Source organism: Arvicanthis niloticus, chromosome 7 (assembly GCF_011762505.2).
Source record: "Arvicanthis niloticus isolate mArvNil1 chromosome 7, mArvNil1.pat.X, whole genome shotgun sequence".
NCBI lineage: Eukaryota > Metazoa > Chordata > Mammalia > Rodentia > Muridae > Arvicanthis > Arvicanthis niloticus.
This window is the reverse complement of record NC_047664.1, coordinates 40,440,502-40,464,789: the sequence shown is the minus strand read 5'-3', so window position 1 is coordinate 40,464,789 and position 24,288 is coordinate 40,440,502. Positions and strand designations below refer to the sequence as shown.

The 24,288-nt window shown below is 52.1% G+C and overlaps 1 protein-coding gene across 4 annotated transcripts in view; it reads left to right on the top strand.

The window, feature by feature from the left end:
- Nucleotides 1–24,288, top strand: part of Sh3tc1 (SH3 domain and tetratricopeptide repeats 1) — a 43,733-nt gene that overhangs the window by 13,457 nt on the left and 5,988 nt on the right. For 3 of the 4 annotated variants that reach the window (XM_076938354.1, XM_034508872.2, XM_034508871.2), the window contains exons 2-14: nucleotides 1,388–1,612; nucleotides 3,708–3,782; nucleotides 6,026–6,153; nucleotides 6,747–6,852; nucleotides 8,029–8,175; nucleotides 8,782–8,989; nucleotides 10,012–10,088; nucleotides 10,861–11,056; nucleotides 14,154–14,287; nucleotides 15,551–15,592; nucleotides 17,620–19,299; nucleotides 22,461–22,641; nucleotides 24,005–24,155. In XM_076938354.1, the coding sequence (XP_076794469.1) occupies nucleotides 1,435–1,612; nucleotides 3,708–3,782; nucleotides 6,026–6,153; nucleotides 6,747–6,852; nucleotides 8,029–8,175; nucleotides 8,782–8,989; nucleotides 10,012–10,088; nucleotides 10,861–11,056; nucleotides 14,154–14,287; nucleotides 15,551–15,592; nucleotides 17,620–19,299; nucleotides 22,461–22,641; nucleotides 24,005–24,155 (3,303 nt within the window). In that variant the 5' untranslated portion in view covers nucleotides 1,388–1,434. The remainder of the gene's footprint in view (nucleotides 1–1,387; nucleotides 1,613–3,707; nucleotides 3,783–6,025; nucleotides 6,154–6,746; nucleotides 6,853–8,028; nucleotides 8,176–8,781; nucleotides 8,990–10,011; nucleotides 10,089–10,860; nucleotides 11,057–14,153; nucleotides 14,288–15,550; nucleotides 15,593–17,619; nucleotides 19,300–22,460; nucleotides 22,642–24,004; nucleotides 24,156–24,288) is intronic. The other variant, XM_076938355.1, reaches the window with a different exon arrangement.

The window sequence follows — 24,288 nt, the reverse complement described above, 5'->3', positions numbered from 1 at the left end:
GACAATGGGGGAGACATAGTGAGTTTTTGGGGGTCAGTGATTGGCAACCACAGACTCTACAAACTAGGACCTCACTCATCAAGAGACTGGAACAAGTGCTTGGTTGAGGGCCTAGATGTTATACCAGAGAAAATGAGGGGTCACCTACCCCTTGGGTGTGTACCTTCTGCTCCTCGCTGACCTGGGCAAGACAGTGGGCCTCTGCAGTGATAGGAACCAGGGTGATAGTTTGGCAGAGCAAGGCAGGGAAGGACAGAAGTCCAGGCTCAGACAGGACTTAGGCTGAGGTCAGGCTGACAGGACCAAAGCCTGAAGGATACCCTGGAGGATCTCAGGTGTGAGCAGCTGGGATGGTGCCTTAAGACAGGGAGACAGACTATGGACTCAGTACAGAAGGTGTCTCCCTGGATGCTCTGTTAACAGATATGAAAGCCCCCAATCTTCAGCAGATAATCTGGCCTGAGGCAAGTCAGGCTTGTAGGCTGGAGTGTTCAGAACTATGTTCAGCCAACCTCTGCAGAGGCCTTTTGTCCTCTCTGAGGGTGTTGTCACTAGGCCTTCCACAGTTACCAAGGCTGAGAGTCTAGCTTAAGCTCCATAGCCCCTGCCATTGATTTACTTACATTTGGTGTTCTGAGCCCCTCTGATGGCTGACAGAACAATCCAGGAACATGGCCTGTCGGGTTACATCCTCCTCCTCTCCTGATACCAGAGGTACAATGACTGGTCCTGGAGCAACCAGTAAAGCTGGGGTCATGGAACTGAAACCACATAGCATACAAAACCAAGATCCCCTCCTCTGCTCACGGTGAGATGCAGTCTCTCCCCTCCCCTTCTTTCTCTCTTCCTTCCACCCCCTACCTCTCCTTCATTCCCTTTTCTTTCTTCCTTCTTCCCACTCTGAGTAAATTCCCTCAGCCCTACCTAGCTGAGGTGTGTGGTTATATGCCTGAAAACCCGGATCTACAGGTGTCTGATGGACACACGGGCTCATTTCTGTCCCCACAGCATCCAGTGCAGGTGTTGAATTATCTGCAAAGATGTTTAAGCAGCTGTCTCAGGTCAGACTCTGAAAAGTTGCATGGGGATTCACTGGGCAAAAATAGCAGCCTCTGTATAGAGGCTCTGTCATAGTAAAAACATGGCAGACATGAGGGACTGAAGATGTGGGTGAGACGGCCTGAGGTGTGGAAAGGATGTGCAGAAGCTTGTGGGTCTGGTCACCAGACTGACTTATGGTCACCTATGGCAAATGTAGCCCACTGATGGATCTTGGGGGTGCTGGGTACCCTGTATTGTCAGTCTCTGCTCCTCTTGACCTGGCTAACAGCAACATTATGTCTGTCACTAAGAGGACTTTCTTCTGACCACTGTTCTCTCTTCATAGAAGGCCAGCAACATGGCAAGCTCTTGATCTTGAGGCCACTGTGCGTCATGAGGAGCTTCAGGGAGGAGGAGGTGACTTCTGAGGAGCTGTCCACCATGGGGCGGGGCTTTGAGGAGCCTCCAGGAAGCTGTAGCCCCGAAGACCAGATCCAGAGTGTATCGATGGGCTTGCCCACTGGCCAGGAGAGAACAGGGCCTGAGGAGGCTGAGGCAACAGTCAGAGGTGGTGAGTACAGAAAACTGAAACCCACCATAGTCTCATATCCACCTGTCCATCCAGTACATATTCTAATCCCCCATGCCAACAGGGCTGACATGGGTACCCTGGCACTGCTCACTGGGCCCACTGATTAGCCACACTGTGGGCTAAGCACAGAGGGCCATCCTCTGGCATTCAGATACTCCCCTCCCTGAAGACAACAGAAGATCAATCCTGAAGTAATCCAGGCTTCTAGGCTGGATGCCCTGCAGCTAGGCCTAGGGAGTCCTCAACTGACCAGAGGCCTCTCTAGGAACCTCAGTGATAGCAAAGTTGCCCCCAGGCAACTTGCTCCTCCGTACGGCCGAGCCTGAACAGTGCTATCTCACCTTGTCCTCATGGACTTCTCCATTTCTCAGGGTGCAGTGCCATCCTACAAGGCAAACCAAGGCCCAGGCTCTATAGTGATCAGGGGCCAGGCCAGGACTGGGGTCTTTTCCTGAGGTCTGGGTGGTGACACCTGCTATGTGACTATCCAGGCAAGCAGCAGAGCTATTATGTGGAAGCCAGATGGGCTGCACTCCTGGAGGCCTGGTTCTCTTCATGGCTGTCCACAGGCTGCTGCTAGACTTGGGCTTCAGTTTCTCCTACTTGGAAAACCTTAGCAATTCTAACAACCCCGTCCCTGCCACCCTTGGGCCTTGACAGAGAGGAGAGAAGAGGACAATAAGCCCTTCCCCTCCTCAAGCTTCCTCACATTGTATGACTCTGACATGTGCTCAGCTGTCCTGTCTCTGGACTCCAGGGATAGCCAAGTACTACATATTCAGTCACTCCTGTTTGACACAGAGTGAATGACATGCTAGGAGAAGGAGAAGCAGGCCTGGGTCAGACCCTGCTGTGTGGAGGCAGGGACCTGCAGATTTTAGACCTATTATTTGGTCCTTCTATCCCTGGCTGAAGAGGAGGAGGAACCTGGTGGTCTAGTACTGTCTCACAAACAGGACATGGTCCTCCTGGGAAGGGAGGGCTGGGTGGGGCAGGAGCCTGAGGAACCCATAGCTCCCTATAACTCTCCTTCCAGAGAGGCCTGGGCAGGAAAACCAGAAGGGAACATGCAGATAAGCTGGGAAATCCTGACAGTCAGCACCGGAATCAGCCACCCAGGGAGGGACTGCCAGTCTCAGAGTTGGAGAGAGCTTGGGAAGCATTGGGGACCATGTGGCCAGATACTTCTCTTCAGGGGCCTGGGCTGTGGGTCCCAGAGATTGAATGCAAATTATCAGGCTCAGTGGCAAGTGCCTTTACCAGGGGAGACATCTCACCTGCCTGTTTCCCTGGTTGGGATGCTGTAAATAGAGCTGTCATGAACATTCAGGTATGTCTTTGTACAAACTCTATTCTTCATTGCTTTTGAGATACTTAGGAATTGGAAATGCTGGGTTGTAAAGTTACCCCTACCACCACCACGCATATCTTGGCACCAGAATGACTGTAACCAAGCCAATCCAGCCTATGGACTTCTGCCTTGGGAGGTTCAAATGGCTGCCAGCAGCAAGACTGTTCAATGGATAGACCATTCTCAGCTCTGAGTCTTGGGGATGGAATGGAGTGGGGGCACATCAGAAGTCTCAAGAAACAGAGTGAATGACCTCATCTCCTTCAGTTACTGAATCTATGTTTACTGCATCTCGCTCTGAGTGTATATATATATAGACATGCTAATTTTTCTGAATTGTTGGAGAGCAAATTTTAGACATCCTACCCTTGCATCTGCAAAGACATCTGGTAAAGGGGAAGGAGTCAGAGATCTGAACTTGGAGGGTGTGAAGAGCCATGGGATGTAGGCAGTATCCTGAAGCAGAAGCTTTATACCCTGACTGACTGCACCTTGATTGACTCTGATGTTCATGTTGGGTTCCAGAACTGGGTTGCAGGGTTTGGGCTGGTCTCTTGCAGTGTGCTGTTAGGCCAACAGCCCATCCCATTTGGGGAAGTTTGTGAAGGCATCCTGGGTGGCTGATGAGACAAGAGTCCAGTGAGTTCCAACCCCTCTACTTGAGGGACCGAGTTGTTTGGAGAATTGCTCAACCGCTAATCGTAATCACCTGGTGTGTTGCAGATGTGGCTCCTCCCCGCAGCATGGTTGGGCAGGCTGCTGAACCCCCTTCCAGTCAAATGACAGTGTATCCGACAGGTGAGCACCAGGGCCTGAGTCTCATAGCAGGCCAAACCTGCAGTGTCTGTGTCCCTGGCTGGTAACAGAGGTAGGCTTGTAGAATGGGCTTCCTGCTTACCATGGCTGGCTGGCCCCTTGCTTTGGATGTGGGGGTCAATTTTTAGACACACTACCCTTGCATCTGGAAAGATATTTGGTAAGGAGGACAGAGTCAGAGAATGGACAGAACCATGGGACATGGGCACTGTCCTGAGATGTCACAGTGGGAGAGTGTGTCAGGAAACAGCACATGCCTGTGGCTGGAAACTGAAAGAGAAGACGCAGGTCTTGGTGTCTTCCTCCATTCTCCCTCTCAGCCCTACCTGCTTTGTTTGTTTTCGTATTTTTGAGACAGGGTCTTGTTCTATAAACCAGACTGGCCTCAAACTCAAGGCAATCCTCCTGCCTTAGCCTCCTGTGTTCTGGGATTATAGGCATGAGCCACCACACCCAGCTTAGGCCCTACCTACCTCTTGAAGGCCCACCACTTCCCAACACCACAAGCTAAGGACCAAGGCTTCAATACGTGGGTCTCGGGAGGGGTCACTCCAAGTCATACAATAAACAAGCATAGTCTTGAGAGCTTTCACTAAAAGCTTCCCCTTGGGGCTCAAGGCTTCCTGCATTATCGTTATCTGAAACCTGTCAAATGTAGGTTCCTGCTTCAGAGTACTGAGAGGAAAGGCCTCAGATTCCAAGTGTCTCCACACACATAAAAGTGGGAAGGCCGGGGCCAGTCTGTGCTTGCCCCTTAGTCCTTCCTCTAGCGTCTCCTGAGGACTCTGGGGAGCACTGCATACAGAATTGGGCTAAGGAAGTTCTCCTTGTTCTTGGAGCCTCACTGTTGTCTCCAGCTGGGGAGCCTGAGCACTCAGCTCTGTGACCGAATTTCACTTTCACTGTGAAGTTCATCCTTGGGCTCTCAGCCTCTGAACCTCCCAACCTTGGGTAGGAACATTGATATCAGAATCCCTAGGCCAGATGATACAGGCTCTGGGAGTGTCCCAAGGATATGCGAACCATGGTCTCCCTCTCCCTTTCCCTCTCCCTCTTCCCCCACTTCCCCTTCCTCTTCCTCATCCCCTCTCCCTCTCCCCATCTCTTTCTTCTTCCTTCTCTCACCTCACACTTGGAATCCTCCCTGGAGAGAACAGCTCCACCCCCACCCCAGAAGGCTGCTGCCAGGGACTGGCAGTTTCACTTGGACCTTGAGAGTCAGGGGACCAATTTTCTCAGCATTTCCAAACACTGGGACAGATGAATTGGCTGCTCAGGAGCCTGGAATCTGGGACAAGAGTCATTAGAGGAGATGGTTGTGGGGGAGGGAGACCCATCCCAGATTAGGAGCCAGGCAAAGTGGCAGCCAGCCAACAGGGACATGATCTAGAAGAGGACGCGGGGCAGGACCTTGATGTCTTGAAGCAGCAGAGTGGCCCACACAGGACCAACAGATTTTATTTTTCTGGGGGTGGAGACAACGATCACAGGGGCAACTTGTATTCAGATTTACTGGAATATATGAAAAGAGTGGTATCTCAGTCACACTGAGCAGCTCTCAAGAACCCTGCATCCCCAAATGGCTGGTGGTCACTGCATGTGAGGTGCAGACAAATGGGATATTATCCACCATGAAGAAAGACCCACTAGACCGTGCTACCCAACAGGGCTGAGAGCCAGGCCAGGTCATCGTGCACAAGGTTCTGGCTGCTTGGAGATCAAAACACTGCCTGAGGGGAAGCCCAGGCAAGCTAGCTACAGCTCAGGCACCCCTCCCCAGCCAACGAATCTATCTTAAGAGTGGTCAGGGGCAAGGGTGGGGACTGGTGGTAGATTGATAAGGTGTGAGAGTGGGGCCTTTCTGAAGATAGGAAAGAGTCTGAGCTGTAGCCACATCTGAAGCTGGATCATGGAAATGGGAAGCTGAAGGTTACAGTTAGCTGCTGAATGGGTACTCTGCTGCTCCATGAGAGGAATGGAGCATGAATCCCCTTCTTACTGGGCAAGGCAGGCACAGCTGTGGAAACTGAGGCTGGAGAGGTAAACAGTAGCCTAGGGTCCTGTCCCCTGTTGGATGACACAATCAGTGAGGGAATAGCTAGTTATTCATGCCTTTCCAGGCATAGTGGGGTATTATAGGCCTCTGTTGAAGGTTGGAAGCTAGTGGGAAGCATTTGCCCCATCAAGGCCAGACAAGCTGCCTCACCCACCTCCTGCTCCTTCAGACCTGACTCTGCAACTGTTGGCTGTGAGGCGGAAGAGTGGACTGCGGAGCCCCAGCCTGCAGCAGGCCCTGCGCAGCCGACTCCGACTGCTGGAGAATGACAGCCGGGAAGTGGCCCGTGTGCTTGGAGTGAGTCAGCCCTTAGGGCCTGGGGAGCAAGTGGGGACACCTCCCTTCACAGCAAGGACAGAAGAGGAAGGTGGTAGATCTCGAAGAGTCACTCAGAGGTCAGCAAGGAACAGGGTAGGGCCCAGTGCCAGTCTGCTTAGGGGCTGTGTGTCACCATGGTAGACTTTGGGGCAGAAGGTCCTGGCCTGTATGAAACCAGCTTCTTAGCTATTCACTGGAAACGCTTAGATTATTGTCTTTAGTGAGATGCTATATCATAGCCAACAAACACTAAGCCGCTAGTACAGCCTCTGGCCCTATATCTGCTCTGCAAAGGGTGTTTTGCTCTGGGCTGCTGGCTCCAGGGTTTGGATCCCACCTGACCACTTACAGTCATACAAACAGTGGGTTTTAAACAAGAAGTAGCCTTATTTTTATTTTTTTTCTTGTCAGGCAGATAACCATAACGAGTTTTTGAAATGTAAGGGAACAAGCCCTCCCCTGCCCTTGTCTCCCCAACCAGAGAGGTCCTATAAATTCTCTTCAAGAACACACACCTGTTCTCTAATGGCTGGATGCATATTCTCATTCACTCAGTGTCTCTTTCTTTTAAGGAACTGTCAGCCAGGCTGCTATCTATCCACAGTGACCAGGACCGGATTGTGGTGACATTTAAGACTTTTGAAGAAATCTGGAAGTTTTCCACCTATCATGCTCTTGGTAAGACAACCACCTTCTCACAGGAGGGTGTGGTGCCCCCTCTTGGAGGACCCTGGCATCACATCACCCTAGGCTCCAGGAAAAACAAACAAAACCAAGTGGGAGATCAGGGCTTTGCTGCAGGATATGGAACTGAGCCTTGTGGTCCCTCCCTGCATTTCTCAGAGGGAGGCTGGACTCTCGCACCCAGACACACCCTGGTATGCCTGCTGTCTTGACCTTGGCCTGCAGCCTGCAAGATACGTGCAGTCCAGGAATGTGGGCCAATAAAGACTCAAGTTTACTTAAACCTTGAGATTTTAGCTGAGCAGTGGTTGTACACCCTTTGATCCCAGCACTCCGGAGGGAGAGGCAGATGAGTGCCTGAGTTCAAGGCCAGCCTGGTCTAAACAGTGAATTCCAGGATGGCCAAGGTTACACAGAGAAACATTGGAAAAATCAAATCAAAACAAACCAAAAGCCATGAGATTTTTAAGAAATCAATTGTGCGATGTTTTCCTGTGTGGTTTGTAATGTGTAGATGACAACGATGTGTTCACACCTGCGGCTGTGACTCTGTGGAGGCCATTGAGTCACATTTCTTGGCACTCCAGGCAAGAGGGGGAGGAGTCACCAGAAGTTGGTGTGGTGCTCCGTCTCATGAGTCAGCTTTCCTTTGTCCACCCTGTAGGCACCACTAGGGACTGTGCCATCCAGAAGACAATGCCTGTTTAGTTCCTGTCCTTGGTGTCCACCCACATTTGTTGAAAATGAAAAGTTTTCTCTGTGTTTGCCTTGACTTACGGGAGTGTGGCTATGCCTCCCAGCTAAGCAGTACTTGATAAAGGGATGGTCCTTGGTGACACCCAGCATCCTACAGGCCTGTGCAGGATGGATGGAAATGGCCCTGAAGGGCACTGACCGTGACACTGGGGCATGGGCATCACAGAGTGCCTGTAAGGCCCTGCACTCTTGACATCTCTGAATCCCAAGGCACAGCAAGGCCAGATGATATAATGGGTACGCAGGTGTAACCCTAGCAGCCAGGACAGTGAGATAGGGACCCATAGGGTGTGGAGGTGCTGGGAGATTCCCAGGGAAGAATAGTATATCCCAGTCCTCTCCAGGTCTGGTGTTTGAGGCCTTGGGGTCCCCTGCCCCTCCTGGAGGCTGTCAGTGATAAGCCTGGCCTTTCAGGCTTCACACACCACTGCCTGGAGAACCTGCTGGTGGACCAGACCTTCTGGCTGCTTTCCCCCAGTGAGGAGGAGGAGACTGCCATCCTCATGTACGTAAACAAGGATGCCTTGAAGCAGACACACAAGAGCCTCCTCACACAGGAAGGTAGGCAGCAACAGTGACCTTGGTTAACTCACACAGGGCTGGGGACACTCTGGGGGAACAAGAGTGTCTTGGGTAGGAGGCACAATGTAGCATAAGATGCCCTATACACTGTCATTGGTTAAAAAAATATTTATGGCTCCCCCAAAAGGTGAGATGTGAGGAGAAAGGTAAGAAAGGGTTTGTCTGCTATGTTCACTTTTGTCCCTGATTTGAGCTGTTGGCCTCATAGAGGAAGGGCCTTGAATCCCCAGGAAGGAACCTCAGGGCTGCTTTACCTCCTTGGCCATGGGTGGGCACCCAGATGAGGCACAGTTCCTTGGTAACCCGCCAAGCATTAAGGAACATGGAAATCCCATGTCTATCTCTGAATAGTGCAGGTGGGGACTAAGGCCCAGAGTGAGTCCTAGTCGGCCTCATAGCCTCAGTTGAGGTGAGGCTGGAACTTCCTTTGGGCTTCCAGACGTGGGTATCCTGGGAAGAAGAGGGTGGAGTGGGCTCTTACATGGGGCCCTGTTCTCCTCGCTGTGGGTCTGGGTCTGGGCCTGGCAGCTTTCCTGTTTAACAGAGCCATGACTCACCCTAATGACCTTCTCTGTCCTTTCAAAGGGCCCTTCTTTGTCCTGTGTCCTGACCACCGTGTAAGAAGGACAATGGGACCCCAAGGTGCAGGGAAGGGCACCCAGACCCTCAGACGGGCTTCGGGGGTTCCTCTGGGAGTGGCAATCCTGGAAACAGACTCCTCGTCCCCCACACCCAGTATGTCCTCCAGGGTGGAAGCAGAGGCCGAGCCAGAGCCCTTGACTCCGTTTCACCAGTAGGTACCAAGCTGGAATCTTTATCCTGAGGCTCTGGGTGGTGTGGGGCCTCATAGAGCCTACTCCATCTGTAGATGCTGGGTGTCCAAAGACACATGTGAGACAGGCAGAGGACAGAGCCCTCAGGGCCTTCCTGCTGCTTCCTGTAGTATGGCTGGAAGTACAGTCAGGCATCCGTCTGCTTGGAGGAGCAGTGGCATCTCCTAGGCTATACTGCCCAGAAGGCGAGGGGAGAGTTGAATGGAGCACATGCTACTTACCATGCTCACACTGGAGGGTCACGTTCAGGGCACAGACATAGGAATCTGCATGGAGAAAGACCAAAGGAAGTAAAGCCAGGGGTCTTGAGGAGAGGGAACATGGGAACTCCTGTTGACTGCTGTGCAGGGAGTGCAAGCTTGCTAGGAGCTTCCTGGCCACCAAAGCTAAAGGAGACACTCCACCTCCTAGGTAACCACACCTTTGAAGTAACAGCTGTGGCTGGAGGGCTCTCCTGGGGGAAAGGAAGGAGTTTCTCCCTGGAACACTCCCTATGCACTGGGGTTAGTGGCAGTTCCATCAGGGGATACAGCATGCTCTTCAGGTTCTCAACAGAAGAGGGCCCGTAGCAGTCAGTCAAGATTTCTGGAGAAGCTGAGCTTAAAGGCAGGGTCAGTTTGACCAGCCCCCACAGCAGATGAGAATCCAGGAGACCCAGAGTTGAAATTCAGGCCTTTGCCTAGGCTACAGGACTTCACACTCTGTTGGCCCTGCCTGCTCCAGGAGAGTGGCAGGGCAGGTGCTTTGGAGGGGTGGGGTCTACAGGCCCATGGTAACAGGTGGCAGTATCCTTTAGGGTGAGGCACCCAGCTAGGGGTAGCACTACACACTGCAGCCTCTGGACTGCACATCTGGGCAGGTATGTTGAAGGAGGGGTGGGATTCATGTGTGTCCCCAAGGGCTGTTGTTTCTAAGCAGTCTAGAGGATATACCTGTCCCTCGTCTGAGACCCTATAGCATAGATCTCTTCTCCCTACTCCAGGTGGACTCTCAGGGTCCCATGGGATCCCATCGATGAATCCATGAGTGGACCTGGGACGCCTGATGCCCAACTCATGAGTGAGTATCAAACTTTCCTCCTTGGGAGAGAGGCAGCTGAAGAAGGTGGCCGAGACTTGTATTCTGGAAGTTTCTACATTTGTCCCGAATGTTCCCTAAGCCAGAAGAGGAAGCTAGAAGCCCTTCTACAATACTCAGGATTACCTAAAGCTCAGAGAGGTTCAGGACCCAACTAAATTACCCAGCACCTGGCAAAATAGGCTGGGACTCTTCTTCCACTCCACAGAGCCAGGAATGTGACATCACAAGATACCTCATTGAGACTGGTTCATTGGGAGACGCTTGGCTTGGCTGGCTGGCTGGCCTCTGGTGGAATCTCTGTGGCAGAAAGGAGGATGGATAGGCTATCTGGCCCTGTCCTGGGCCTTCCCTGTGAGGAGCTGGTCCTGCAGCCTGTCCTTCAGCTCCTGAGGGCACAAGGAAAGGCAGATTTCTTTGCCCCTTTAGAGCCAGCTGGTGTTTGGATGATCCCTGTGTCTGCTAAGTATACACAGGGCCCTGTGGGTGATGGGAGAGCCTAAGGTCTAAGCTGCATGAGGCAGAGATCTGTGCCTGGAGGCTGGTGGCCGAGGGTGGTATTCACCAATATCTCAGCCTCAGTGGCCCATATGGTGTGAGGACCAAACTACCCCTCTGAGGACCACCAACCTCCAGAGTCAGGCTTCATTTCACATTCCTCTGGTCATGCAGTCAGAGACAGCAGCATGTGTCTGAGAGCTACCCTCTGTGCCCACAGGGCCTCAGCTCTGACCACATAGCCTTCTTTCTGCAGGGTTTGGCCTGGCCTCCGCGATAGCTGACTTCCAGGGCTCAGGCCCTGAAGAGATGTCCTTCAGCGTTGGTGATGTCATCGAGATCATCGGTGCCCAGGTGCCTGGCTTGCCCTGGTGTTTGGGCCGGCACATGGCCTCTGGCCAGGTGGGCTTTGTGAGGACTGGCCTCGTCAGCATGCAGGGCCCGGCATCTGAGTGAGTGGCCGAGGCCCCTTTCCCGAACCCCACACTGCTCCTGCGGGGACCCTGCCACCCTCTATTAGCCTCTCAGGAACCTCCAGGATGCTGTCCTGGGCCTGACTCAGCCCTTCCAGGGTGCCACCAGAGGGCACTGTGTGACTGTACAGTGTGCCTACCTGCCATATCAGTTCTCCAGCTTTGGTGAAGAACTTTGCCACATGCTCAGTATAGGCTCTGCGGTGGGAGCCTGAGGCTGAGGTGGAGCAGCTGAGGCGCTGTGACTGTAGAACGCCCCTTCCTGTTGAGCCTCACTCCCACTAGCCGCCTCCTCCCCGCCTTCTGCTGAATCCTTCAAGTTCCTGTTGGCTCCTCACCCTTGTCTGTCTTCTGTGAGACACTTGCTGTCCTACTGTGCATCCGGCCAGCTCCTATCTGCCTCAGCTTACCTGAGTCACAGCCACAGAAACCCAATTTCCAAACCAGTTGCCTTCCAGTTCCAGGGAGAGAGGCATTGTATCTACCCCTCAACATAAAGCCCTGCGAAGCTTCTGGACCTGGTCTTCATGGCCTCAGATCTCACTTGCCATCAGCTCCCCTGAGGCTAGCTGCAAGGCAGCTCACCTTTTCTTGGCTCTGAACAGATGTGGGTGACTGTTCACTGTTACCTGGTTCTTTGGGGGCCTGCCAGCGTATAATCACATCTATAATCACTAATCCCTGGGTCGGTCTGTTCTGGCCCTGAGAGAGCCTGCTTTTGGTGAGGGAACTTCCAGGGGACTGCTCTGGTCCTTTCTGGGCTAACTCTGTACAGCCTTGAGCAATGGTGGGTGGAGAGTGTCTGGGCAGTGGCCAGTGAGTCTAGCTGAGGCTACCCTTGGTCAGCTTATGGTTTCCTTCTATAAGACCTCAGCCAAGGAGGTATATGCAGAGAGCCCTGTTCTCTGCTCCTGTCTCTTCTATAGCCATACCTTCCTCAAACTGGACATGTTTCAGCGGGCTTGCTGGGGACTGGATGCCACAGACAACTCTCAGATGCAGTCACTAAGGCAGCTGCCATCACTATGAGTCCTCTCCCTTCTGTCCCCTCCCCTGATTTAAAGCATCCCGTCTATCAGTCAGAACAGGCAGACACTAGCAGGACCTGTGTGCTGATCATACTTAGAGTAGCATTTCCTGGTACCCTATCAAAATGTCAGCATGCACACAGGATGGGGCACAGTCTGTCTACCTCCACAGACTCTCCACTCAGCTCCAGTGACAGAATTCTGGGCCCTCCCTTTCTGTATTGGGCAGTGTCATGTCATGATAACCTCATTAACTCAGTTGTTTCTTGAAACAACAGTGTGGTTCGTAGTTTGTGTCTCACGATCTCCCATTACAGAGATGGCATAGCTCTATGGAGAATGTTTCCTTTATTGCTGGGCCTTTTGACAGATGTGGGAACCTTGTGGCTTCAACAGTTCCGAACTTAACAGAAGTCAGGGTTGGAAGAGTTTGGGTCGTCAGTCCGTTCTTCCCTGTCTTCCCAGAGTGTTGGGGTGTTGACATCATCTTTCACATCAAGGGACTGTATCCACTTCTCTGTCACTCCAGTATTTCTGATATCTCTCCTGCCCTGACCCTGGGAGCTCCCAGCTTGGCAACAGCCCAGTGGTTTCTCTCTTCTTCTGTCTTGATGTGATCTCAGACTTACAGAGCAGCTAGGAGAACATAGCCACATCCTGTCCCTTACCTGCTGGTGGCAGAAGACAGTTTTTCACCTTGGTTGCTTCTCTCTCTCTCTCTCTCTCTCTCTCTCTCTCTCTCTCTCTCTCTCTCTCTCCTGCTTGTCCTCAGAGCCTTTGGGGATAAGTTATATAAGTTAAGTCCCTTTGTCCCATTGTAGAAGTGCCTCTTGAAGCCAGGATCTCAAGTACAACCACAGAGCAGGTGTCAAAAAACAAGAAATTCATGTTGCCACCATGCTTTTCACAAGCAAAGATGATTCCAGAATGCATGTCACACTCACGGTGTCACCTGCTCTGCCCTAACAGCCTTCAGTCACCTTTTCCTCTCTTCTATTTCTGAAGCAGTGGCTCACTGGGTAGAAGCCAGAAACTGTGCTGTGGTTTCTTTGATACCTGTCAAAGTTTCATGGTGCCCTGCTGACTTACTCCTACAGGCAAAATTGCCATCTCCCTCCATCTTCTTCCCTTTGTGCCTCTGTTCTTTCCCTGTTTCCTCTTCCTGACTTCATGGCCACATGAGCCCTGTACTGTGGGAAAGATGGAATTTTTACAGGGGACAGTTCAAGTGGCATTTGAGAATCTTCCTGGCACTCACCTTCCCAGGACATTTATAATCTAAATATCTCTATCTCTCTATTCTATCTCTCTATCTATCTATCTATCTATCTATCTATCTATCTATCTATCTGTCTATCTATCAAGAGAACCATCATTTTATTTCATGTATATGAGTGTTTTGTCTGCATATATGTCTGTCTGTACACACATGGGTGCTTGATGCCTGTGGAGGACAGAAGAGGGCATCAAATCCCCTGGAACTGGTGTTGTAAATGGTTGTATCTGGGAAACATACTCAATTGTCTACGAGAGTAACAAGTACTGTTACATTCTGAGCTCTTTCTCCAGCCCATTTACAGGCTTTCTTAGTCCTGGGCTCAGCAAAGGTCTCCTCAAGGTCAGGTTTTGTTTATATTTAGTGTCTCCATTGAGCCTGAGTGGGGCCAGCAGCCTCATGAGGAAGAAGAAGCAGGTCTTACTGTGAAATTTTGTCAAAAAAGACAAAACCACAAGTTCAGCTGTCAAGATAATTGGCTGCTGATCATGACCCCTGAATGGATGGCTCCATCCAACAAAAGAGAACACAGCTCCCAGGAGTGTGTCCTCTGTGAGTTCAGAGCAAGGAAATGCAGTGGATGAGACACTGCTCACACAGGAGGGAGACTCAGCTGGCCCATGGCTCTGTTTCAAAGTCCTGGAATGACACTGAACTTGGTTAACCTAAAGATGACCTTGTTGACCAGACTCCATCTGGCCCGCGCTGGGCCTCCTGGGCTTTGAGAGAATTAGTTCTTCTAAATAAGGTGTTTTGGTTTTTGTCTTCCTAGCCTGGAAAGTGCAATTTTCCTCAGTGAGGAAGAAAGGTCATTCTTCAGAAGTGAGGGTCACTTCTCAGACGAGGCTGCCCGGCGACTCCTGAGCAGGACATCTGGTACAGATGTGTGTACCACATGCAGCCTGGGTAGGTACAGGGAGTGTGGCACCTCTGGCCGCTATGGAGACAAGACTGTGCTGGCTGAGTCATTTTAACCTAGAGTCTTCCTGGGGCAGATTCCTGGAAGAGCAGAAAGTGGCATGAAGGGTGTGGGCCAAATGTGTTGCAACTGGGTGGAGCCCAGTGGTCTGGTCAAGGCCACACATGACTCTCAGACTCCGCTCTCCCTGCCAGCACTGGGTTGATGTACTATTGCCTTAGTCCCAAAAGAGTTGGATACTGGTTGGATGCTTCTGGCTCTTTCCAAGCTCTCCAGGGACCCTCTCTTTCCCTCCCTTTCCAACTATGCAGCCTCCTTCAGACCATCCCCCAAAGAAGCAGTGCAAGTCACCAGGGACCAGGAAAGGCAAACCAAGAGTGTGTCCTCAGGTTGCAGACAATCAGGCTCAGAATCCAAAGATATCAGGAGTTGGTGACACAAGAAAGCAGCCCTGGGTGTTGAAGGAGCCTATGTCCTGTCACCAAGCACCAGATACAGACACACTGGGCCCTCAGCTTCTATAGACAGGGATACGTGGGGTCCCATTGGGATCTGACAGTACATGCCGGTTGTGGTGGCGCACGCCGGTAGGATTTGCTGAAGGAGGCAGAGGCAGGAGGATCACGAGTTCGAGGCCAGCCTGGGATCTGACAGTACCTTTCCAGAACTGAGCCTGGTCCTTCTACCTGTGCTGGTCAGATTCACTCCTCCCAGCCCCAAGCAGAACCAGCTCCATGGCTGTTGGTTGGCCGGGAGCACTTGGTCTCTAGAATTCTAGGACCCAGAACTCCCAAAGATGGTGCAATTCTTTTCCTAACAACACACCTCAAAGCTTTGCCTGCTGTTGTAACTTCCTGTTCTTTACATGTCTTCTTCAGCTCTTTTCCTCATTTGGAAATCCAGCAGGCAGTTAATACTCACCCAAGAAAGTGGGAATGAGGTTCAAGTGCCACCCTGGGTGGAGAGCAAGCCACAAAAGAAGCTCAACCCAGTCTGTTCTGCTGCTTGCTGTCTGTGTCTGCGCTTGCCATGGAGCCAACAAGGATAACAGGCACCCTTAGTAGAAGTGTAGGGGGGCATCAGAGGTAGACATGTGCTTCATCCTTGCCTGGAGACATCTGAGAACATGGGTTCTCTGGCTCTGGTCATCATGGATGCGGGTCACTACAGATCATGCATTCACCTGACCACATGAGGCAGGACATGGGGCACAGGCAGAGGAGTGACTGTTTCCCTTTTCCCTTTCCTAGACTGGTTAGAAGAAGCTGAGGGTGAACAGCTGGAGCAACGAGGTAGGTACTGCCCTGCGGCTCAGCTCCTCTTCTCATGGCTGAGTCTCCAGTGTGAACTCAGGTTCACCAGGTGTGAACACAAGACAGAGGCAGCAGCATTGGAGACCGTGCTCACTGGCCATCAAATGCCACACCTCAGCAGGGTGTTGGAGGATGTGGGGCGTGGCCTGGAGCTCCCCTATTGCCACTGTTAGAAGCCTTGGGAACCCAGACCGCTTCCTCAGCAGGACCTCCCAGGAAGGCAGAGTCCCCTCCCCTGCTCCAGCCCACACTGCTGTGGGCCCCTTTTCAAGACAAATGTAACCACCCAGATTTCCCACATGGGCTTGACTACACTACTAGGACAGCGTAGTAGTTGGATTTAGGGGTTGGAGAGAGAGCCCCTTCCCTTAACTTAATCTTAGAGGTCCCTTCTTCTTGGGGTTCATCCCAGAATACCCTGACCATCTTCCTCTGCAGCTATCTCCTTTGCCAGAGGGTCTAAACAGGGGATCTAGAAATGTGAGCCCCTGAGGGGCCTGGGATAACCCCCAGGAATGTACCCATCTACTTTTAACTGGGATTCAAAGAAGAGGGCCAGGAGGAGGCTGGCGCTGCTGGGATGGGTCCCAGCCTCCTGCTCTGGGTGTGGTGAGCAGAGGCAGATGAGGTGGAGCAGTTTTCTCCTGGGCGGCCCATCCTCTGCCTAGGTTCTGACAGAGGCCCTAGGGATCCTCCATCTGTTCTGTCAGAAAGGCCTCCATGGCTGGGGATTTCTAGACCAATCCAATAGGCTCAGGTCTGTTGTAAGGCTTTACAGAATAGTAAAGACAGATTAAAAAAAAAAATGGTCTCTGGCTGGCCTCAAACATGCCATGTAGTAAGGGAGAGTCTTGAACACTCGATTTTCCTTCTGCTTCCCACGTGCCGTGACCATAAGTGAGTGCTCCAGCATCTGGCTTCAGATTGTCCAAAGCATATATTTTTAAAGATTTATTTTTATTTTATGTGTGTGTTTGTCTGCATGTGTGTATCTATGTGCCCTGTGTGTCCACTGTCTATGGAGGCCCAAAAAGGACATTGGGTCCACAGTGGAACTGGTTGTGGGCTGCCGTCTGTGCAGGGGACCAAGCCTGTGTCCTCTGGAAGAGCATATTTTAACATTCACACTTGAGAGCAAAGAGGGTGTTTAATCCCAGTGAAGGATTAATCCCAGAGCCTTTGTTCATTCATTTCCTTCCAAATAACTCCATGTTAGGCCTGTGTTGTCCCAGTAGGAAATAAGTGTCTGTTTTCTCTGCCCCCATAGAGGAGTGTGGCTTTGGGTCTGCACCTGTCTGAGGCCCACAAGCAGGTGGTGGTGGTAGACTGCGCTCAATGGCCAATCTATAAACTGTCCCTGGGATCATTCCCCAAGGAGACTACTATCTCTTTCCCATGATATTGCTGAGACCAATGACAACATCCCTGTCATCATCGTCTATCTGCCTTCTTTCTGCCTTCACTTGGTGTGCATGTGTGTGTGCGTGTGCTTGTGTATGTGTGTTGCTGAACCCACACCATGTGCATGCTAGGTACCTTTTCTGTCACTGAGCTATACTCCCCATATGTCTGGCCTCCATGGACCCCGGGCACACAGGTCATGCAGATAGACATGATGCTTTGTTTTGCTGACTAGTTGCGCTATTGGCTGTCAGTGATTGGCTTCTAGAGTCTGAGGGGCCTGCAGAGTCACACACATCTGTGACTGGACTGTGACTGTGGGCCAGATGGCTAAGTGGCTTTCAGTTCTTTCTAAAGAGAAACCGTCTGCAAACCACCCCTCTGCTCTGGCGTTTGGCATCTCTGAAAACTCTGGGCAGGGAGGTTGACAAGAGGAACCAGGAGTGACTGATTCAGACTCTAGTGTTCTGGAATGAGAAAGTATCATCTAGAAATTGGGCCAGCAAGGACATGCAGCTAGTGGGACAGTGGGTGGGGGACATCACACAGGTCAAGTCGGGACTCAGGTCCACAGCTGATCTAACCTGGCCTTCTGTGACTTCTAGGAATGTCTCCCTCTCACCTGAACCCAGAACCACATGAGACTCTGTACATGGTAAAGAACATTTTGGAAAAGTGCAAGGCCTGCCCTGACCACCCCGAAGACCCAGCATCCTGGAGCCTTGGAGCGGTGTCCAGCAGAGTGAGTTCACCAGACCTTGAGGATCCCCTCTTCTGCCTGGATCCCGAGGATGACTGGACAGACCCTGAGCCTCTGGGCTCACTGCTGCAAGTCCTGAATGCCCCTGGTTATGGGGCCCAGTTCCAGAGCCTGTACGATATCTCACTTCCCTGGCTGAGCACTGCACTCTATGGCTTTGATGATGAAGAAGAGTTGGCTGACCGCTTGGCACAGGCCCGAGGAGTTGCTAAGAAAGTCGATTTGGGTATGGCCCTGGCAAGGCTCTGCCTCCTGCTGGGGCGGCTGTGTGCCCGAAAGCTCAAACTCTCCCAGGCCCGGGTGTACTTTGAAGAGGCACTGGGGGCTCTGGAGGGAAGTTTTGGGGACCTCTCCCTGGTGGCAGCAGTGTATACCAGCCTGGCAACTGTGTATCTGAAGCAGAAGAACGGGGAGAAGTGTGTGCAGGTGGCACCCAAAGCTGCAGCGTTGCTCCTGGGGACACCTGACCACTCCTGCAACACAGATGCTGAGCCCCTGAAGTATGCACTGCGCAGGGTCATCTGTGGCCTCAGCCCACAGGCTGAGGCCCGGGCCTGCTTCCTACTGGCCAGGCACTATGCCCACCTCAAACAGCCTGAGGAGGCACTGCCATACTTGGAGAGACTGCTTCGCCTCAATAGAGATGTGGGGACCCCGCAGGCCTCATGGCCTGAAGACTGTTACCTGCTTCTGGCAGACATCTATGGCCGGAAATGCCTGCCCCACCTGGCATTGAGCTGCCTCAGGGTGTCCTCACTGTGGACGAGGTGCTCTTTGGCTGGCTCCTTGAGGAGTGTGGACCTGGTACTCCAGAATGCTCCTGGGCCAAACAGTCAAAGGAGCACAGGTCATAGCCTTCCTTCTCAGATTGCTTACTACCTCAGACAGGCATTGGCCTCTCTGGCTCCGGGCATCGGGCAGGCACTGCGTGGGCCGCTCTATGCCAGCCTGGCTCAATTGTATAGTCACCACCGGCAGTACAGCCAGGCCATTGCCTTCATGTCTCAGGCTGCAGAAGCTGACACTGCAGCCGGGGTCCACCCTGTTGTGGACCGCTTGGTGGCACTTGCCTGGCTGCACATGCTTTGTGGGAAAAGCTTAGTAGCCATGGACATCCTAAAGTGTGTCTCAGACGCAGCTGTGGCCAACAAGGACCAGGAATGTGTTATGATGAACATGGTGGCCATGGCCCTGAAGAGGAAGGGCAGGACTCGGCAGGCTGCCGAAGGCTACTTTCGAGCTCTGCACATGGCCTACAGCCTGGGCCACCTACAGAGCCAGGCAGTGGTCCTGGCTAACTTTGGGGCCCTGTGCCTGCAAGCTGGTGCACGCAGCTTGGCCCAGCACTACCTGCGCGAGGCTGTGGGGCTCTTCTCTCAGCTGCCCAGTAGCGTGTGTGGCCGGGACTTCACCCAGGTGCTCCTATGGTTGGGCCAACTGTGCACTCGCCGGGCCCTCCCCCAGCAGGCCAAGTGCTACTATGAGTGGGCTTTTCTGGTGGCTGTGGAGACGGACCATCTGGAGAGTAAGTACTGACCTTGTCCCCCCTCCACGCCTCCTCCTGGGGCTGGAGTCTGCATGAATCATGCCGGCTTCTGAGAAAGCATGTCATTCCCTCCTCGGACACTGTGGGGTGGGAGATGCAGGACAGAGACCACCCACTGAGTAGTAGAAACCTGGAGATGTTTGCCACTACCTTTGAGGCAAACTTCTTCCACCTCTTCCTGTGCCGGGCTAGGTATGACATGGGGGATATACTAAGAGTGGATTACTGTAGGACAGTGGTTCTCAACCTGTGTGGGTCACAACCTCTGGGAGGGGGTGTCAAATGACCTTTTCACAGGGGTTGCCTGGCAGAACAGGTATTTATATTACAATTCACAACAGTAGCAAAATACAGTTAGAAAATAGCAACAAAGATAATTTTGTGGTTAGGGATCACCAAGACATGAGGCACTATATTAAAAGGTTGCAGCATTAGGAATGTGAGAACCACTGTACTAAGGACTCCACAATCCCTCCCTACTGCCCTATACTGAGGTGGAGGTCATCCTAGACATAACACTGAGACTTGGGGGCCCACTGAGCTAACACAAGCCTGGGGTTCTGTGAGAGGGACCTCTAGTTCTGTCTTCTGCAGCCCTGACCACCACACATGGCCTCTTCATTAGAAGCTACCAGGGCTTCAGAGCTGATCAAATTCACCCACAAGGACCTTGTACAGGTGTAATCCAGGATCCATCCACAAATGAGACCATGTTTTTTCTAGGACCAGGAGCTGGACAGGAAACAGATGGCCAGGTCAGAACAGCCCCCATAGAGGGTTGTCACTGTGCTCATAGGTAGCTCTACTCCAGCCTGTGGCTTGGGGATATCTCTGACTAAAGGTCTGAGGAAAGGTTAGCCAAGTAGGGAGTGCTGGAGGACAGGGCTGAGGACAGGGCTGCTGTTGAATGCTAAGCCTCAGCTTAGGGGCCAAGCATCATTAGGAACCCTAGCCTATGGTTTTCCCCCTTTCCCAAGAGGACTGGAGAGCCATCAAGTCTATAGGACACTCACTCTCTGTGGCTGCGGAGATGGAGAAGAGGTGGGTCTGCTGCAGTCTGTTCTCTGGCAGAGAACCTAGCACACACATGAGGTTTCACTGACATGACTGAGTGGAGGGAGCCATGGAGGAAATCCCCCAAGGATTGTGTGCAGGGTCCAGCAGGGAAGGCCTTGGCAGGACACACACTGGTGTGAAAGGAACCCAGGAAGCCTCAGGTTACATCCTTGCCTCTGGAGCCCAGACTTTCACAGCCTCAGCAACCTGACCACATAGCTACCAGCCCATCCCTGCCAGGCCTCCCCAGATGCAAGTCTTCATCTGAGGACCCAGCCATTTGTGTCTGTCCTCTGCTGGGGAGACTGAGGGACGACCCCAGGGCCACAGGCCAGCTCACCGTTGAATCAGTGTTGGTACAAAGTGTGTTTCTGGAAAGCGTTCTGATATTGATGGGCAGCTGTTCACGATGATCACAGTATTCACGGTCACTCCCGTGAGACTGCCAGCAGCACGCCCCCTTGTTTCTAGTTTTAGAAACTCACAACCTCTTTTCCCTGGTCAGGCTGGAGGAAGGTTTATAATTCCATCAGACTTGTCAAAGCACCAGACTTGGGCTTTGTGGATTTCCTCTGCTGTTATCTTATTGTCTCTCACCAGCATTGCAGTTGATTCTTTGTAGTTCATTAAGATGGAAGTTGAGGTTTGGGCTTTTACTTCTTCCCTTACTATCCTCCCATCTCCTACCTGTCTCCCCCAGACCCTCCCTCACATCCCCTTTCTCCAGTCTCACCTTCTCTTCTCCTCTTTCCCCCTTCCTCCCATGTCCATCAAAAGCACTCAAAGCTATCAGCTTCCCCCTCAGCTCTGCTTTTCAACATCCCTTAAGTTTCATCATCATCATCATCATCATCATCATCATCATCATCATCATCATCTTATGTACATGAGTGTTTTGCCTTTATGTATACCTGTGTACCACATGTGCACCTGGTGCCGGCAGAGGTATCAGATCCCCACTTCAGATGCCCTAGGCCTGGAGTTGCAGATGGTTGTGAGGTGCCAAGTGTTAGGACTCAAGCCCAGGTCTTCTGCAAGAGAAGCCAGTGCTCTTGACATTTGAGCCATGCCTCCAACGCAGTCATCCCTTAAACTTCTATGCTTCTGTTTCCTTTGTGTCTATTCCTTTAGCCTCTGGCTATTCAGAAATGGGCAGCTTAACTTTCATACATCCATGAACTCACCAAGCTTTCTACTGTTACTGATTTCTCTCCGTCCTTCTGTTTGGTTAGCAGGTGCTAGACAAACGCTCTGTAACCTTTCTCTATTCCCAGTCTTCTTTGAGATAAGACCTACTAGTTGTACCACCTGGCCCTGAACTCACTCTGTAGTTCTGTTTTGCTGCCGTGTAGCCAAAGAACACATTCCCTATGACTTCCATCCTTTTGCATTTCCTGGGACTTGGTCAGTGGCCTGGAGTGTGTCTTTAGAGACTGGCCTGTGAGCCCTTGAGAAGACCTGAACCCTCAAGATCTGGATGGCTTATGGTGTGGCTAAGCCTTCTGCCCTTGTGTTGATTTCCAAGTTGTCTTCACAGTTGGGGATGCCTCATGGCTCCCAGCCCCTGGCTTTGGGATAGTCCAGTGAGACATGGTTTGGAGCCTTGCCTCCTGGGTGTAGCACAGGCTTATGGGTGGAGCACAGCCTGATGTAGGATGAATCCGTTGTCCGATGTGGCAGGCGCCAGGAAAGATGCTGGCTGTGTACTGTCTGTGTGGCCAACTATATTGAGCTGCCATTTCCCTGGACATCAGGCCAGGGTAGAGATGGGGGGAAATCGTGGTAAGACAGAAACCGGAGGTGTAGACAGGGCAAAAGCCTGGGCAGGACCCTCCCCTGGATGGATCAGCACTGTCAACAGGCTTCCCTGGATGTCAGCTGATGGAAAGTTCATGGTGAGCTACTCTACAGGTCATATGGCCTGGCTCTGGGCTTGGGATCCCAATTTTTTGAGGACCCAGCTCAGAAGTGAAGAAGAGGGAGTCATACAGAGAGACCTTCAACCCTTCCACACACAGGCACTGGGGTGCCTCAAAGGTGATTGAATTAGGAGGGTAACACATCCTCCCTCTGTCCTCACCCAGGTCAGTTACAGGCTGTGCAAAAGCTGTGCCACTTCTACAGCAAGGTGATGCCCAACGAAGTGCGATGTGTCATCTACCATGAGTTCCAGCTGGCACTGGCACGCAAGACTGCTGACAAGGTGTTGGAGGGGCAGCTCCTGGAGGCCATCAGCCAGCTCTACCTGTCGCTGGGCACTGAGCGGTAAGGGCAGCAGCGTAGGGGACACAGAAATCCTGGGGAACCCCTCTCCTCAGGAACCAGCCAAGCCCTAATTCTCTAGGACTGGGGATCATTCTATTCATTGTTCATGACATAGGAGTCTCAGCATGGCCCCGGCTCCAATGGGTGACCAGCCCTCCTGCCCTCATTTTCTCAGTTAAACAAGGGTCATTACTATAGCCATTTCAAACCACCCATGTCATGGCTGCTGCTGTGAGCTGACCCCTACTGGCCCTGAGTCTTTAGTTGTCAGCCTAGGGCCTGTTGGGTGTCCTTCACCTATCAGATGTACAATGGTGGCCACATGTTCTCTAGGCTTCTCACCACAGAGGGCAGAGTCAACTACCCTGGAGCCAGGGTTCAGGGTCATGTTGCAGGTGTGATCCACACTGAAGTTCTGAGTAGCCTGCCAATTGGTAAAATCCTCAACATGACACCTCTCCTAAGGCAGGGCACTGGAGCAGGGAAGACCCCTGTTAGGAAGCAGAAGAGACCCCTGTCCTAGCATAGAACTCACAGCAGGGACAGCAGCCTGGAGCCAGGCTTCTTGGATATGTCCCTGGGCTGCTATCCATCTCCCTGGAAGTTGTTGAAGGTGCTCAGCCCCACCCAGGCCTCGGGGACACTGCTGCTGCTAACAATCCTCTGTAACATGGCAGGCAGTATATACAAAGGTTGAGAAGCCCTGGCCTGCAGTACGAATTCTGCCTTATGCCAATGTCTCCCAGAGAAGACTGACTGTGTATTATTAGTTATGGTTTCTATATCAAGACTGAAAATAACTTGGGAGGGGAGGGTTTATTTTTATTTCCATTTCCGTATCATAGCCCATCATTGAGAAAAGTAAGGGCAGGAACTCAAAACACAGCAGGAAGCTGGAAGCAGGGGCTGATGCAGAGGCCATGGAGGAGTGCCGCTTGCTGGCTTGCTCAACCTGCTTTCTTATGATGCCCAGGGCCACTAGCCTAGGAGTAACTCTGCTTACAGTAAGCTGGTCCTCACACATAAATCAAAAAAGCATATTCTGGGCTTGCCCACATGCCAGTCTGGTGGGGTCATTTTCTCAAATGAGATCCCCTTTCCTCGAATGGCTCTAGCTTATGTCAAGTTGACATACAACTAGCCATAACTGACTGGATTTAACATGTTGGGGTTGATCAAACATAGAGGGCTCCTTACACATTGCTGCCTGTCTTCCCTCCGAAGAATTACCTTTGTCTTTTCGTTCTGTGACGGGGTGCCTGGTGCAGGACACGATGCTGCCCACAGAGGATCCCTTCGGGTCCTGTCCTTCTAGACCATTCTGTAGGCAGATCCTATTCTGATGCCCTGTGTCTGACCCCAGGGCCTACAAGTCAGCTCTGGATTACACTAAACGGAGCCTGGGGATTTTCATTGACCTGCAGCAGAAGGAGAAGGAGGCGCGCGCCTGGCTTCAGGCAGGGAAGATCTACTATATCCTACGCCAGAATGAACTGGTGGACTTGTACATCCAGGTGCGTACAGTGCTGGCAGGGTGCACTGGCTCCCTCCCTCAGCACCCAACCTACCTATCTACCCACTCACTGCCCTGTGCCCACCTGCTCATCCACCTAACTGTCCACTCACTTATCCCCACCCACCCATCTA